Source organism: Pomacea canaliculata, linkage group LG10 (genome assembly GCF_003073045.1).
Source record: "Pomacea canaliculata isolate SZHN2017 linkage group LG10, ASM307304v1, whole genome shotgun sequence".
NCBI classification, from domain to species: domain Eukaryota; kingdom Metazoa; phylum Mollusca; class Gastropoda; order Architaenioglossa; family Ampullariidae; genus Pomacea; species Pomacea canaliculata.
The window spans coordinates 26,225,598-26,239,496 of record NC_037599.1 but is presented as its reverse complement, the minus strand read 5'-3'; the positions used below and the strand labels follow the sequence as shown (position 1 = coordinate 26,239,496).

General features: G+C 40.6%; 2 protein-coding genes across 4 annotated transcripts in view; both read left to right on the top strand.

Annotated features, from left to right (window-relative positions):
- LOC112574535 (GTPase IMAP family member 4-like) overlaps positions 1-8,457 on the top strand; it is a 287,359-nt gene extending 278,902 nt beyond the window's left edge. The window contains exons 3-7 of one of the 2 annotated variants that reach the window (XM_025255675.1): positions 217-386; positions 1,008-1,148; positions 6,037-6,142; positions 6,526-6,686; positions 7,155-8,457. In XM_025255675.1, coding sequence (XP_025111460.1) covers positions 217-386; positions 1,008-1,148; positions 6,037-6,142; positions 6,526-6,686; positions 7,155-7,448 — 872 coding nt within the window. In that variant the 3' untranslated portion in view covers positions 7,449-8,457. The remainder of the gene's footprint in view (positions 1-216; positions 387-1,007; positions 1,149-6,036; positions 6,143-6,525; positions 6,687-7,154) is intronic. The other variant, XM_025255674.1, reaches the window with a different exon arrangement.
- LOC112574545 (GTPase IMAP family member 4-like) overlaps positions 1-11,141 on the top strand; it is a 283,763-nt gene extending 272,622 nt beyond the window's left edge. The window contains exons 1-4 of one of the 2 annotated variants that reach the window (XM_025255697.1): positions 9,370-9,495; positions 9,800-9,864; positions 10,261-10,430; positions 10,974-11,141. In XM_025255697.1, coding sequence (XP_025111482.1) covers positions 9,855-9,864; positions 10,261-10,430; positions 10,974-11,126 — 333 coding nt within the window. In that variant the 5' untranslated portion in view covers positions 9,370-9,495; positions 9,800-9,854 and the 3' untranslated portion in view covers positions 11,127-11,141. Of the gene's footprint in view, positions 1-9,369; positions 9,496-9,799; positions 9,865-10,260; positions 10,431-10,973 lie in introns of those variants that run through there. The other variant, XM_025255698.1, reaches the window with a different exon arrangement.
- Positions 11,142-13,899: the final 2,758 nt, after the last annotated feature.

The following is a 13,899-nucleotide window of genomic DNA, read 5'->3' as shown; positions in this document are numbered from 1 at the left end:
CATTGTTACGTATGATAAAGATAAGTAAATACTTTTCAGCCAGGACAGAAGCTATATGGTGTATTTAACATTAGAAAGAACTCAAACCTTTTAAAATAATTAAAACGTACAAACGTGGTAATGTTTCATTGTATTCGTAGATATCGAGTTCTCGGAGAGTGGTAATTTGTTAGTAATGTTTGTCTCATCACGATGATATCATCTGTTTACACGAAGACGACAAGGATGAATGCCGAGTGGTTCTCCTGGGCAAGACGGGTGCAGGCAAGAGTTCCCTTGGCAACACTTTTTTGGGTCTGGAGGCGTTTGAGGTCGGCCGGGGGCTGTCCTCTGGAACTGAGAATTGTCAGTTCGCCGACACTTTAATCGAGGGCGTTAACCTAGTGGTTTGTAGAAAAGCTTTTATTTGTTTTGTTTTGGTTGTTTTTTGATTTTTGCTTTTTTGTTTTTTTGTTTTTTTCGGGGGTTGATTTTTATATGGTCTGTCTGTAACACCCTGTTCATTATTAAAGTTCTTGTTTTTGTTGTTATTATCCTAGTCTCCGATATCACAATGTAAAATTGACATTTCTCTAACGTGTCCAATGAACTATCAGAAACTGTTATCTTATAATTCATGCCCCGTTTATTTTAAAAACAGGTTACTTGTCCTTAAGGGGGAAGATGATCGGCTTGGATTTTGTTTCATGAAAGTGTCAATATGATCTCTCAGTAAAATACGTCGACACACTACATCAGTATGTTGTGTCAAGTCTCATTTAGTGTCTTAAGCCTACTGACTTTAATGAAACCACTTGTACTCAATTTAGCATTACATAGAAGACACACACACATACAGAGTTAACACGCATGTAACCAGTAGCATCTGATGGTGATATATATAGCCTATAGGCTACATGGCCTCCCAAACATTTATTATTATTATTACAATAGAGAGAGACAAAAATTTTTCACGAACCTCATTAACAGTGATCAATGAGCTATGACAACTGTAATATAACATGCAGGTGGTAGACACTCCTGGCTTATGTGACACAAACAAAACTGAGCAGGAAGTGTTACGGGAGGTTTCTAAAAGTGTTGCGGTTGCTAAGCCTGGCCCCCACGTGATCCTCATGGTGTTGCGCTGTGATGGGCGATTCACCTCGGTGGGTACTTAATTTATTTGCTTTTCAATTATTATTTTTGAAAAATGTTACTTGCCTACGTGACTTACCTTTCAAAATGTATGATGTGTGTATAATGTCTTAGAGCAGCAGTTCTCAACCTTTTACTTGTGACGCCCCCCTGACTAACAAAGGTACGTCCGCGCGCCCCCCTTAGCCAGCAATGTAAGCTAATTTCACTAATACCGGTATAAGAAACTTTAAAAAAAATGACCCACCTTCGCGCCCCCCTTCTAAGCACGTCGCGCCCCCCCCCCCGCAAGGGGGGCGCGCCCCACAGGTTGAGAACCGCTGTCTTAGATGTTCTTAAGGTGAGCAGACGTTTCGGGAGCGAAAGCGGGACGCTTGCCGATGATGGTCACCGACAAAGAGCGCCTAAAAAGGTGGGGTGGGGGAGGGAAACCTTTCCTCTGACTTTGCCGAGTAGTGATGCTTTCAACGGCAGATCAGTCCACGCCGCTACAGTATTCCATTTTAAAAATAAAAAAGTAAAACTTTGCGGACGTGAGGGGAGGCGCTGTAACACATTATCGTGCTGACGATGGTCCGGCACCTTCATCTTGCGAGGCTGTTGCTCCCAAACCGTACTTCATAAACTGTGAAGATAGTGTAATAAGTTTTTTTTCACAAGGATTTCCTGAATTTTCGCTGTCAAAATTGCACTTAACAATTAAAAGTCCTGTGTTTCCACTTTTAACTGTGTCTGTTCACTGGTCCACATGGCGTTCATTGCAGAGAATACTGTCAGTCCCAGCGTTAGTTCCTGGTAGACACAGAACCAACTCCACAATCTTTTGTATTTGTCCATAGGGCACAAAATTTTTCTGAAAATGAAAAAAAATTCAACCCATCGAGCATCGATTGCTTTCTTCTGGGGATTCCAATCCGAAATCTTATCTGAGGAAGCGAACTTTGCCACATAATTAATCTCGTCAAATAACTCTTTATCATTTATCTCTATTGGGGGAAGTTTTGACGCAAATAATTGAAGGCTTTCTGAAACGTTTTTCCAGAATGGAACATCTTTCAGTGCTATCCAACCGAAAGTGTTGACATAGTCAAATTGGCCGCCTCTCTCTCTCTCTCTGAGATACTCAGCTCAATTATCATAAAAGTTTACAATTGTCGCAACTACAGCAGTTCTTCTAACCAGCCCGGTGTGTTCCAAATCAGCAAATAGCACACATACTTCGTTGGGGAGGAAGCTTTTCGCGCTTCTTTTCGTGCATTTCTGAAGCAACTCGTAAAGGGCAGAAGATACTTCACGAGCACTGACAGTCTGTTCCTCAATACGTAGAACTGTTGCGTGGAATATTGCCGCAATGTGTACAAAATACAGCCACAATTCAGCACACGGGTTTTCAAAGAAGCTTTTGATATTTGTGGGACACTTCTCTTGAGACAAGAAATATGATTTTAAACCAGGAAATAACTTTAGTTGTCTATTCACCGCAGGCATAAGAGAGAACCATCTGGTCTTTCCACATCCCAAAATTCTGTTGTATTCAACATTGGCAAAACTCTTTTAAAGATTCCACGCGAACGGTGTAGATGTAGAAGTAATAATAAATTTTCATTGTTATTGTTTCCACGTCTATTGGTAGACAATCTGCAGCAGCTTGCATGGCGTTGTGTACTATATGGGCAGCACAGCCAATTCCTAACAGTATTTTGCCAACACCAACAGAATCTTGCAATTTTGCAAAAAACGTTATTTTGTCCTCTCCGTTTCAGTCCTCCAAAATTAGTGTGCGCGTTGTCGGGGCACAAACTTACAATTTTCTCTTTCAGTTCATGTTTTAGTAAACAATTTGCAATAAATTGGCAAATAATCTCAGCAGTTTCTCCTGGAAGTTATTATATTTCCAATATTTGAATTTGCACGCCCGACAGTGGGACAAAATATCGTATCATCAGCGGAAACAACTTCACGTCTTTGTGATTCGAAGCATCCGTGAACACTGTCACAAAACGGGCACCACTCAACTGCTTCTTCACTTTATTCATTATAAAAGGAGCCAAGACGTTTGTAACGATTGCTTCATATTTGGTTCTTGCACATGTGAGTTTGGGATCATACATTTTTTGAAGCAATTTCGACGTGCAATCCATTGATCTGAAACTGTGATTATGGAAAACTGTATGATACGCAAAGTACCTTCTGCGGCTGCTAACTTGACTTCTTGATGGCCAGGTTCAACATTGGAGAGGTACCTGTTGATAGGCTTACTAGAAGCTTCCAACTTCAAAGCGTTCTTATGGTGATCCGTATTCAGGTGTTTGGTTATATCACTGCGTCCACCATGTGCGACAGAAAACTGTGATCCACATTTGTCGTACCGCACTCCACTGACATTGTTGATTCCTCTTGCCTTCTTTATAAATGGGAACTCGGCCTGTAGGTCCCTGTTAAACGTCGATGTTCGTGTCGTCCCCGACATTAGTTCAGTCACTGACCCGTACTCAAAGAAAAGGATTACTGGAAGTGAAAAAAATGCTGGGCAGCGGAAAACACGCGGGAGGACGAAATAACGAGAGGCAAGGGGAAATGTACTGTCGTAGGCTTGATGAGATTGCAGGGTATCTGATGTACCCGGGCCGCGGTTGTGAAAGGGGCCCGACATTGGTCAGAGGATTGTTTTCCTTCTTCTTTTTCTTTTCTCTTAAAGGATGTTTTGAAGTAGGAACACCCAAGCATTACACCTACAGATGTTAAGTTTCAAGTCTGCAGTATACAATTTCCAGGCCGAACGTAGGCGTCGGGATAGCGGGCCAGGTGTCAGAAGGCCGCCGGACTACCAGGATTTATCGCGAATGAATTAATGTGCCCCTTGGGGGACCTGCAAGCTGGTTAGAATTGACAGTAGAGAGGTGGGTATGTTACTGATGTATTGCCACTATGTGAATGGAGAGGATGGGGCCCGCCAGGGCCGCCGAGAGCCAGCCCGGGCCCCGGGACAGACGACCTCTCCGGGCCCCTTGTACTTGTAATCGTAAATTATTTTCCCAGTATATAATGTATGTTTACAATTCGAATCTCAATATCTACACTTGAAACTCAACTTCTGCATGTGTAATGCTTGGGTGTTCTGTCCTTAGACCTTTCTTTAAAAGAAAAAGAAAAGGAGAAGAAGAAAAAAAAATCTACTGACCAAGGCCGGGCCCCCTTGACAGCCGCGGGCCCGGGTACACCAGACCCCCCTGTCCCCCCTCTCGTCAGGCCTGGGGCCCGCCGCTGGCACTATAACCTCTAGGCCCTAAGTCAGATGTCAAAGGAGCTTGTTTCCCATACTTACTTCACGACACAATGAAACTTTCTCTTCCCGTCTCTCCATCACCAAGCAAACTACATTAATCTACAACTCTCTACTAGGGGTGGGCTAAGTACGGCCTATGGATGCCTTTGCATCGGCATCGTCTGCCAAAATGTAAAATGCAATTGTTTTCATTTTTAAAAATTTAGCCTAGGTTAATTTGCTAAAAATTTATTATATCAAGTACAACAGAGTCAGAAATCGGCAGTCTGTAGCATTGTAACATACAAAGTAAAAAGATAAAAAATAATAACAGACTGACATGTCTGATGGAGACGTTAGAGGGCAAAGGGGAAGGGGGCGGCTGACTTCAAAGGAAAATGAGCGACTCCAAACAGCTTCACTTTACACAAAAAATTCGGCAGGTGAAAGCCATTATGTACTCATTTGTTGTCCATTCAATTATCACTAGGTTTGGGGTGTAGTCACCTGCTGGAGTGGGGTTAGGATAGGGAGGAAAGTTAATGCCATTGGGAAGTGGGGGACCTCGGACAACCGTAACCAAAGAAGCTGACACCTTAAAGAAAGACGAGCAGACGACCACCGGCGATGTTCCAGCGGCGCGTGCAATAAGATATCGGCCGGCAGGTCATTGTCGTCACGAGTCAAACACGGGAGGCCGCAGAGCAACGAACAATAAGTAGGGATCAAAAAGACACCGCCAAACCTTAAGGCGCGGATGCGAATCAGTTTACGGTAATCATACTTTTAAATACATGCGGGACATTGATGGACTTGCCAGAAAGCGGGACATTGGGCGTCCCACCCAAACATTTTATGAACTGGCGGGACACGAGGTCAAAAGCGGGACGTCTGGTCACTTTATATTGTTCTCTTACTATGCTAGATAATTATCTTCCTTGTGCAACCAATGAAAACAAGGAAAATGCGAAGCGATGACGAGGGGTGAAGAAATAACAATTTACAAATCTTTATTTACGAAGGAAACAGAATAAGCACAAATTATTCTTTTGTTTACATTTGGTCCTCGGGTTATGTAGCAAAAATAAAAATATACATTAATTTAAAACAATAAAAACATAGAGAGTAATTATAATATATACAGATGTTGGTTGATAACTGAATTGATAAAGATATTATGGTTGGTTAGAGGACTGGCAATATGCGTTAAATATTACATTAGCCGTGCGAGTAAAGACGATTAAGCTCGGTAGAAAGCCTCTGTAGGGAATCAAAGGGTTTGGAAAAGGTGTCGTAGGAGTCCCACCTCGAACCTGTACAGACTGGAATCCTTTCTTCATAGATTTGAGGACAAGTTGCAAAGAACACTGCCAACATATTTCAGGCTCGTCTTGAATAGGTCAATTCTCAGTATGGGAATACTGAGCTTAAGAGATCTTCTTATTATGTTGGTAGAGAATGATATTACAAAGTCTATGGAGGGGGCATTTTGCCTGTTAGTATTCTAAAGAAAGGAAAAGGCAGATGATAAACACTTACCAAGAAGTTTGAGAGCCACTAATGCTATTATGTAAAGGAAGTCTTCACTTTGAAATACTAAAACAAATTTCAGATACCATTTTGTTTCTTTGCAGGAAGAGTACACAGCCTACATCACTCTCAAAGGCATGTTTGGCCATGACTTCTGCAAGTTTTTATTCCTCGTTTTCGTAGGAATAGACCAGATCACTGGTAACCCAGGTGTGTTGTGGCTGACCTTTGTTGACCTACAAGCATTAAACAATATTTTCTTAAATATATATTTTGCCCCAACAGCACGAGGGTCATGACTGGATGTACTTCCAAGCTTCCTAAACTGACTACATTTTAAAGCAGAGGCAGGTTAAAATTAAAGAAACTCAAGGTCTGAATTTTTTTAAGTTACCATCAGCTCAGTTCTTTTTCAACCTTGGAGTATTTTATTCATGAGACAAAAGCCATTAGGCCTCGTAGTTCTCATCTGTGTTGGGAAAGAAGTCTTCCTTACCCCTGAAGTCACATATAAGTAGCCTGTTGATTAGGCAGCACTTCTTTAACATATTCCCACAAATCTTGCCTTGTCTACGGACTTGTCGATTTTTCAGACGAAAGACAATCGGCTCTGGAATCAATGATACACGAGAAATCTCCACCAACTCTACAAGAACTGATCTCTGACTCCTCCGGCAGATACTTTGCTGTCGACAACAAGGCCCAGCCTGAGGACAGAAGACAACAAGCGAAGGACTTACTGTCACGGATTCAGGTCCGTCAACCACTTCCTTTCAAACATTTCTTTTTTCTCGAGCTTGAAAATTAAATCCAATTTGATAAAAGCATGGCGTGTGATCATCATCATCATCATCATCATCATCATCATCCCCTCTTGACAGCAGGATCAACGCACTTACAAATGAGTGGAGCACAAAGATATAAAATTGTAAAATAAGGATATGAATGAAATTGGATGACAACATTAAAAATTTAAGTAGGCTTTCATACTGACTGTGTACTTTAAGTAAAATGATAACATTTAACGATAGCATATAAACAACGATTTCAAAAATTTAGACACAGTCTAGACGTCTACACTTTCTCTGGGTTAACGCGAAATGCACAAAACATGGCAGTGGGGTGATAAAGAGTCATTATCTATAGTGTGGTAAAATTTAAAATATTACTTTTTTAAAACTGTTATCAATAGTTGTTATGTCAGCCTGCTTTTGCATTTAAGGAACTGATTAAAAAAAATGGTGGCCGGCACTTCAGTAACAAGCTGTGTGAGGATATCGGCAGGGATGTGGAGCCAATGATCCTGCGACGCATGAAGCAGGACAACGTCACGCGAGCAGACGCCACCAGGACCGTCAGACAGGACATCGTTGAAGAAAATGTCCTCCTGGATATTTTGAAGAACTGGGTGAAGGTCATAGGGAAAGCTCTCGAACCAGTGTTTGAGCAAGTCATTAAGATTGCATCTGAAAAGGGATTGAAACTGATGCAAGAAAAGCAGTGCTCTGTTATGTAAATACTTATCTGATGTTGTCACACATTTGATGCACAGAGGTGCTGCTGCTGGTGTGCTGGTGCAGTCTGTCTAAATAAGTCATAATCAGTTTGGAAATATGTGAATAAAATCAGTTTGATAAGCAGAACTTGAACTCTAGGACTTGACAAAGTTGTACATAAGTTTTTTGCTCTCTTCGCCATGTAAAGTTTTAAAATATTTTTATTCTTCTTACTTTACACTTAAGTAAGAAAATATGAAAGTTAATACTACAGAATGAAAAGTTAGCATTATACTTCTCATGTCTTTCTGTCTTCGTGAGAATACAGAATCGGGGACAAAGAATGTTCATGACAAATTAACTAATCATCAGCGGATAAGATGATTATGCTTAAGACCAGGCAAAGTAATAAACATTAAATGGTAAAAGCAGTTGACTAATTGCTGTGAGAGATTACTGTAACCTATCAATTTTTATGTCGAGTGACGAATATCAGTTTTGCCTCTTGAATGTTTCAATTTAAAACTGTCAGGCTTCAGATTATTATTAATAGTTATTAGGAGATTTTCTGTTTGTTTTTATTTTACAACCTCTCTTTGAGTATGGAACAAAAAGTTAAAATTCTTATTACTCTATGTTATGCGGACTATAATACTACCAAACTATATTTTGTGTGTGTGTGTGAGAGAGAGAGAGCGTGTGTGTAAGCGTGTGAGTGTGTCGTTTCTCTATATTGTAGTATTTAGCAAATGTTTTTATGTATTTGATATTGTGTGAGTATTGTATTTGAAGGCATATGTATTACACTATCTCTTTATAATAAATTTAAAAATGACTAGCTTTATTAATCCCAATAATATAACTTGTAAAGTGTGCTCAGCTAAAACAGAGAAGTCAAGTGCTAGCTATATATAGATATACTAATATAAGACAGTGGGTGTCACAGCAAGTCCTGCTCTATAAATGTCACACTACAGAAGTACAGAAGTGTTTGGTCTCAGGTTACTTCTTGCATCCTCTGATAAAGCAATAAAGCAAGTTTCAAAAAATAAGCACTTAAAATTATCATTCTCGATGTTGTCTACAAGCTCAAGCAAAAGTGTCTGTTTATGTTTTCCTTTCTATTTGTCGTCTTTCATTATTTTTATTTGTTCTGGCTCTGTGTTTGAATGTTTCTATCTCCTGTCTGTGCTTCTGTCTTCTTGTTTTCCTGTGTGTCTTCCTAGCTTTGTGTGTCTGTCTCGTGACTGTGCTTCTATTTTCTAGTTTGTTTATCTTCCTGTCTGTCTTTGTGCTTTAATGTGACTGTTTTTGTGTCTCATTTAAGCTTTTTTAACCTCCTCTTTATTAATAATTATTATTGTTTTTATAAAGTTACGTGGTCGTGTAACTGCGTGAATATATATAAAAAATATATAATCAATACATGTATGTAATTAACTCTGCACAGTTAAGAGTTTTATGCTCAACTATCGATTTAGTGTGATTTTACGACTGTACAACATCGACTGAACTGTAAAGACAATGATGGAAGGAAACTTTATTTGCATTCCATGTTTGTATTATTAAGTCAAAGCCTGTTCATGCAGACATCTTGAAACACCTTATACTTGTCTATTTGCACCAGCTGAGTTAGAATCATTTACCAGAAAATGTTCCCAGTTTTTGAGAAACCACACGAGCAGTTTTGGGTTCGAACTTTCAGGCAGCCAGCAGTCGGTGTGGAAGAGCTGCCTTCACCCTTGACCTTTACCTCTATTTCACTGCAACAGTCTCTAGAAACGACACGTCAGCTGTAATTCCAGGAAACAGTGTGGTTCACCAGCTCTACACGAGAGCCCAGCATCCAGTGTGTGGCTGCTGAAGTTCACTAAAAGTTGTCCTAACAGGGCCAAGTACCAGAGACAGACAGAGTTACGAACCGCACAGCCCCAGCGCTAGGCAAGGGGATGGAGTCTCGCCTGTCAATCATGCCAGCTGTTGACGACCTTGCCAGCCGATGACTAGAGTTATCGCTCTACTTCTGACGCCGTCGACATCGACTACAGTCGCTACAGTTGAAGAATCGTGAGTAGAGACTCAAAGTGGCTCATCCGTTGGTCATGTAGTTGGTTATACAGCGTGTTGTTTGATATGCAATGTGTGTTGTCTGATGTGTACTCTTTATATTGTGATCGTACGATGAACTTATTCCAATTCCGCTTGTTTCTGTTTCATAATTGGGTTTTTCCGGATGATCAGAACCCCACACTAGTTTATGACTCACTTGTTCATATCGCTGTGTGCATATGTTAGAGGGAATCATGGGATGCTTTGTGTTTGAGAAAGACATCAGTCCAGTATATTGTCCATATTTCTGTGTAATTACCAGGTGAGATCAGTGTTTGTCCAAATATCCTTAAGTGAAGAGAGGAGGAAACGCAAAGATGTCTGCAGGTTTCTATGAGCTTCTTTTTAACAATTGTAATCCTCTCTCTGTCTCTCTTTCTCTTTAAATATATATTGATATATAAGCTTGTTAGCTAGGTATCCATCATTTTATGTTGATCTTTAAATGTCATCTCTATTGTTTAATAAGGATGAACTACTTGTCTTTATATTCACCTTCCTAGTAAATCAAGATGTTAAGTTAAAGACAAGGATCGCTCTTTAATATACATGTGGTCTGCAGCATGAAGTACTAAAAAGCATATTGGACTTTCTAGACTATTAAAATTCAGTTAGTGAAACCGAAATCATGACTGAAATATATTGTCACAAGGCACATGGAATAGGGTCATGGCCTTACGAATGACAAGATTTCCTTGTTTTTCTCCGTCATCCTGTTTGCAGGTGATACCAATGAGATCCGAGTGGTCCTCCTGGGCAAGACCGGTGCAGGCAAGAGCTCCCTTGGCAACACTCCTCTGGGTGAAGATAAGTTTGAGATCGGCCGAGGGCTGTCGTCTGGTACAGAAGTGTGTCAGAATGCTCATGCAGAACTGGACGACATGTGTCTACAGGTCTATAAACAGATGAGTTCTCTTGAGCTGATGGAGCACAGATACAGATAAAATTATGTTTACAAGTAAGACATAGGAGAAGTTCACATTTTTTTCAAATATGAGACCTATGCATGCGGTATTCCCACCTGAAGGATAAAGAAAAACGAGCAGTAGTATATACGAAACTGTCTCTGAAAAGGTGTTCAGGCAAAGCTAAAGTTGTCAAAAGATAAATTAAGTAATAACAATTACATCGGTAGATACAATGACAGTGAGTTGATTTCTAGACTCACAGAGAGCAATAAACGGTTTAGTAACAGTCTGCTTTACATCAACTTCGATAAAGCTAAACTAGGAAATATATTTTGAACATTGTTGTCTTTTGTTGTGGTGGTGGTGGTGGTGGTGGTGTTGGTCTCTCTCTCTCTGTGCCTACTTTTTTTTTTTTTTTTTTGCTCAAAATTTCTGAGAATTATAGAATTGTAAATCCTGACGTCTGGCCCCACCACAACATCACTTGTTTTAAGAGCAGGAACCTTCACGTTTGTTATCACCATGCAGGTAACAGACACACCTGGCTTGTGCGACACCCACAGACCGGAAGAGGAAGTGCTGCGAGAGGTTGCCAAGAGCGTCGCCATTGCCGGTCCCGGCCCTCACGTGGTGCTCCTGGTGTTTCGCTGTGATCGTCGCTTTACCGCGGTTAGTTTGTAAAACATTTCCCTGAAACAATGATTTATGGGAACTGAGAAACCTCGTAGTCACCTACTAGTGTACCCTGTATCACTGTAGGTAGTGCAATGAGATTTTCCTGTGGAATTTTCTACATTTACCCGCCACCATGACCCTTTTCTACTGATCCAGCTAGAGACTAGCACAGCATAGTTTTGCCAACTAGGAATATATCTGCATTTGTCACCACCAGAGGAGTTTATTTTTGTTTGTATCATACCGGTTTACTATAGCAGATGGTAACCTGTTTTCAATAGAATTTACTGAGAGCATTCTTTTAAAACAAGAAGGTATGTTATCCAATCTTCGTAAAGCTGATAGAAAGGATGTGTTTACTTTATATTCCACAGGAAGAATACGAAGCGTTTTGGACGTTAAAAAACATTTTTGGCCCATCTGTCTGCAATTATTCTGTAGCGGGAGCGCTGTTTAGGTCAGCGGTACTGCTGACATTGTCTAGTCCCTCCACCCCACATCCCCTTCCACCCCACGCGTGGTCGATCGAGAGGCGCGCAGCGCGAGACGGGCAGCATCAGCGGGTGACGTGGTACCCAAGCTGCCCTGTACAAAATGCGGGCGTAAGGCAGCGCCCGCGCCTTTTCTCTCGGTACGGGAACTGGTCCTGCTGGTAAAGCAGTAAGCGAAGAACGTTTTGAGACTGAGCTAGCGAGAAGTACCTTAGTACCGCAAGGCGCTGTGGTCCGCTGGAAATAGCGGCTCGCATCACTCAGCGTCCCATCCCACGGAGTTAGGTGTTAGGTTTTGGCTAGATAGGTGGGTAGGCTAGTATAAGTTTGGTAGTCGTTTTATTGGTAGATGTGTATATATTGTAAATAAATTTATGTCTTTGAACTGTAAGTAATCGTGTGAGCGTTTAGTGTCAGCGAGTGCTAGTGTGTCGTACGCATGTCTGCCGTGTGAACGCGAGCGAGGTTTGTGTACTGTCCCTGTGTATGTAGTCGTGACACAGCAGCAGAAGAGAACACACGAGAAGGTCCGGCGGAACTGACGCACCGACTGTAAAGACACTTTACGTGTAGTTAAAAAGTAAAGCAGGGTCTTTTGTTGGACTCCAAGGTCGGCTGAAGTTCGGGTGCATGCAAGATATAGGTATAGGTAAAAAAGAACACAACGCGAGGCAGGTAAAAACTAGACTACGCACCCGACTAACGAGAGCCAGAATTTTCGTAGACAGGAAAATTCTCCTAGGGAACTTCCGTCCTCTTCCCTGGAACGACAAAGAGGATACGGACTGATTTGGCGCTAAGGCGTAGCATAGGGTGCTAGCGAGAGGTGTCGGTCAGTCCGGTTACAATTCCATTGTCATCTTTGTTGGGATTGACCAGCTCACTTCTAAACCAGGTAAACACTTCACAAATCCGCTGTAAAACAAAGTTCTCATCTTGCGCTCTGGGATTGAAGCGATTCCGTTATAGTGTGTCTGATACAAGTAGATGTACTCAAGTAATTCTTGTTCTCGTTAAATGTTGTGCTTGAAAAGTGTAAAGCAGAAATCTTGACTAGTCTGTCCTTGGTAATCTCACCTTTATTTTTATTATTAGCATTATATTTATTACTTTCGTTTTTGTTAGTGCAAGAGCTATGCAATATTAAGATTCAGAAAAAATACTAACAATAAAACTCAGGCTAATGCCTCATCTAAAAATTGAGTACATTGGACAGGAAGCTTACAATGTGGTGATAAAATCATTCTCATAAAGGGTATGAAATAGAAACTATTTGAGCATAGCACTGAAAACTCTCATTTAGTCACAAAGTAGCCTTCGTATATTGAACTCGACTTAGTAAAGTTGTTGGAAGGGAAGCATTTTAATGTCTTTCTATTACCTCAAGCAATATCGTTTTAGCTTGCATAAATGGGGTTAATATCTTGATTTAACCAAGTGTCCAACTATATTTAATGAACCCTATCCTGCATCAGAAAAAACAGGTTTAAGCTTTGTTTCTCTGATTTCTTTGGTTTCAGACGAAAGGCAGGCTGTTCTGAAGGAAATGTTAAAAAGAGCACCACCGTCTTTGCAGGAAATTTTGTCAGACTGTTCACACAGGTGCTTTGGTGTCGACAATCGTGCAGAGGACAGGAAGAGTCAAGCTGAAGAACTCCGGGGCATGATAAAGGTGTCCGAACTTTTGTTCTAAATTGCAAAAAATGTATCTTAAATTAAACAATCAGTAAGTGAAAAACTCGTGTGGTTACACAATAGGCCATACGAAGTCAAATGTGAGGTTAGAAGATGCCACCTGTGCACATAAACAGCTGTCAGCTGTAATTACAGAAATGTTTTAAGCTGTAAAACATAGGTATTTACCAATTATTTGCATAGAGAGATTACCACCTGTTTATATAACTAATTGGTCATTCTCATTCGTAGTTATTTTGTCGCGTGTACAAAGACCGTTGCTATTTGTATGCGAAGAATGTTTTTCACATGTAGACATAAGGTGCCAGCTTATAAAAAGTATAGAAAAAAGTTGCTGACTACACGTGTATAACACTTTCCAAATATATTATATAAACAACTTGCCCTCTGCTAAATAAGAACGTTAGCACGCTGTAGAAAAATCGTCGTTGCGATCTGTATACATACATAGAAAGTTTGCCAGCTATAAACATTAGTTTCCAGATGAAAATCAAAAATGAAATTTTGCGACGAAAGTACAAATACTGTTATGATAAAATGTTGATGATGTTCATGATGATGACAGTGCTTATGAGCTAATATACATTACATGA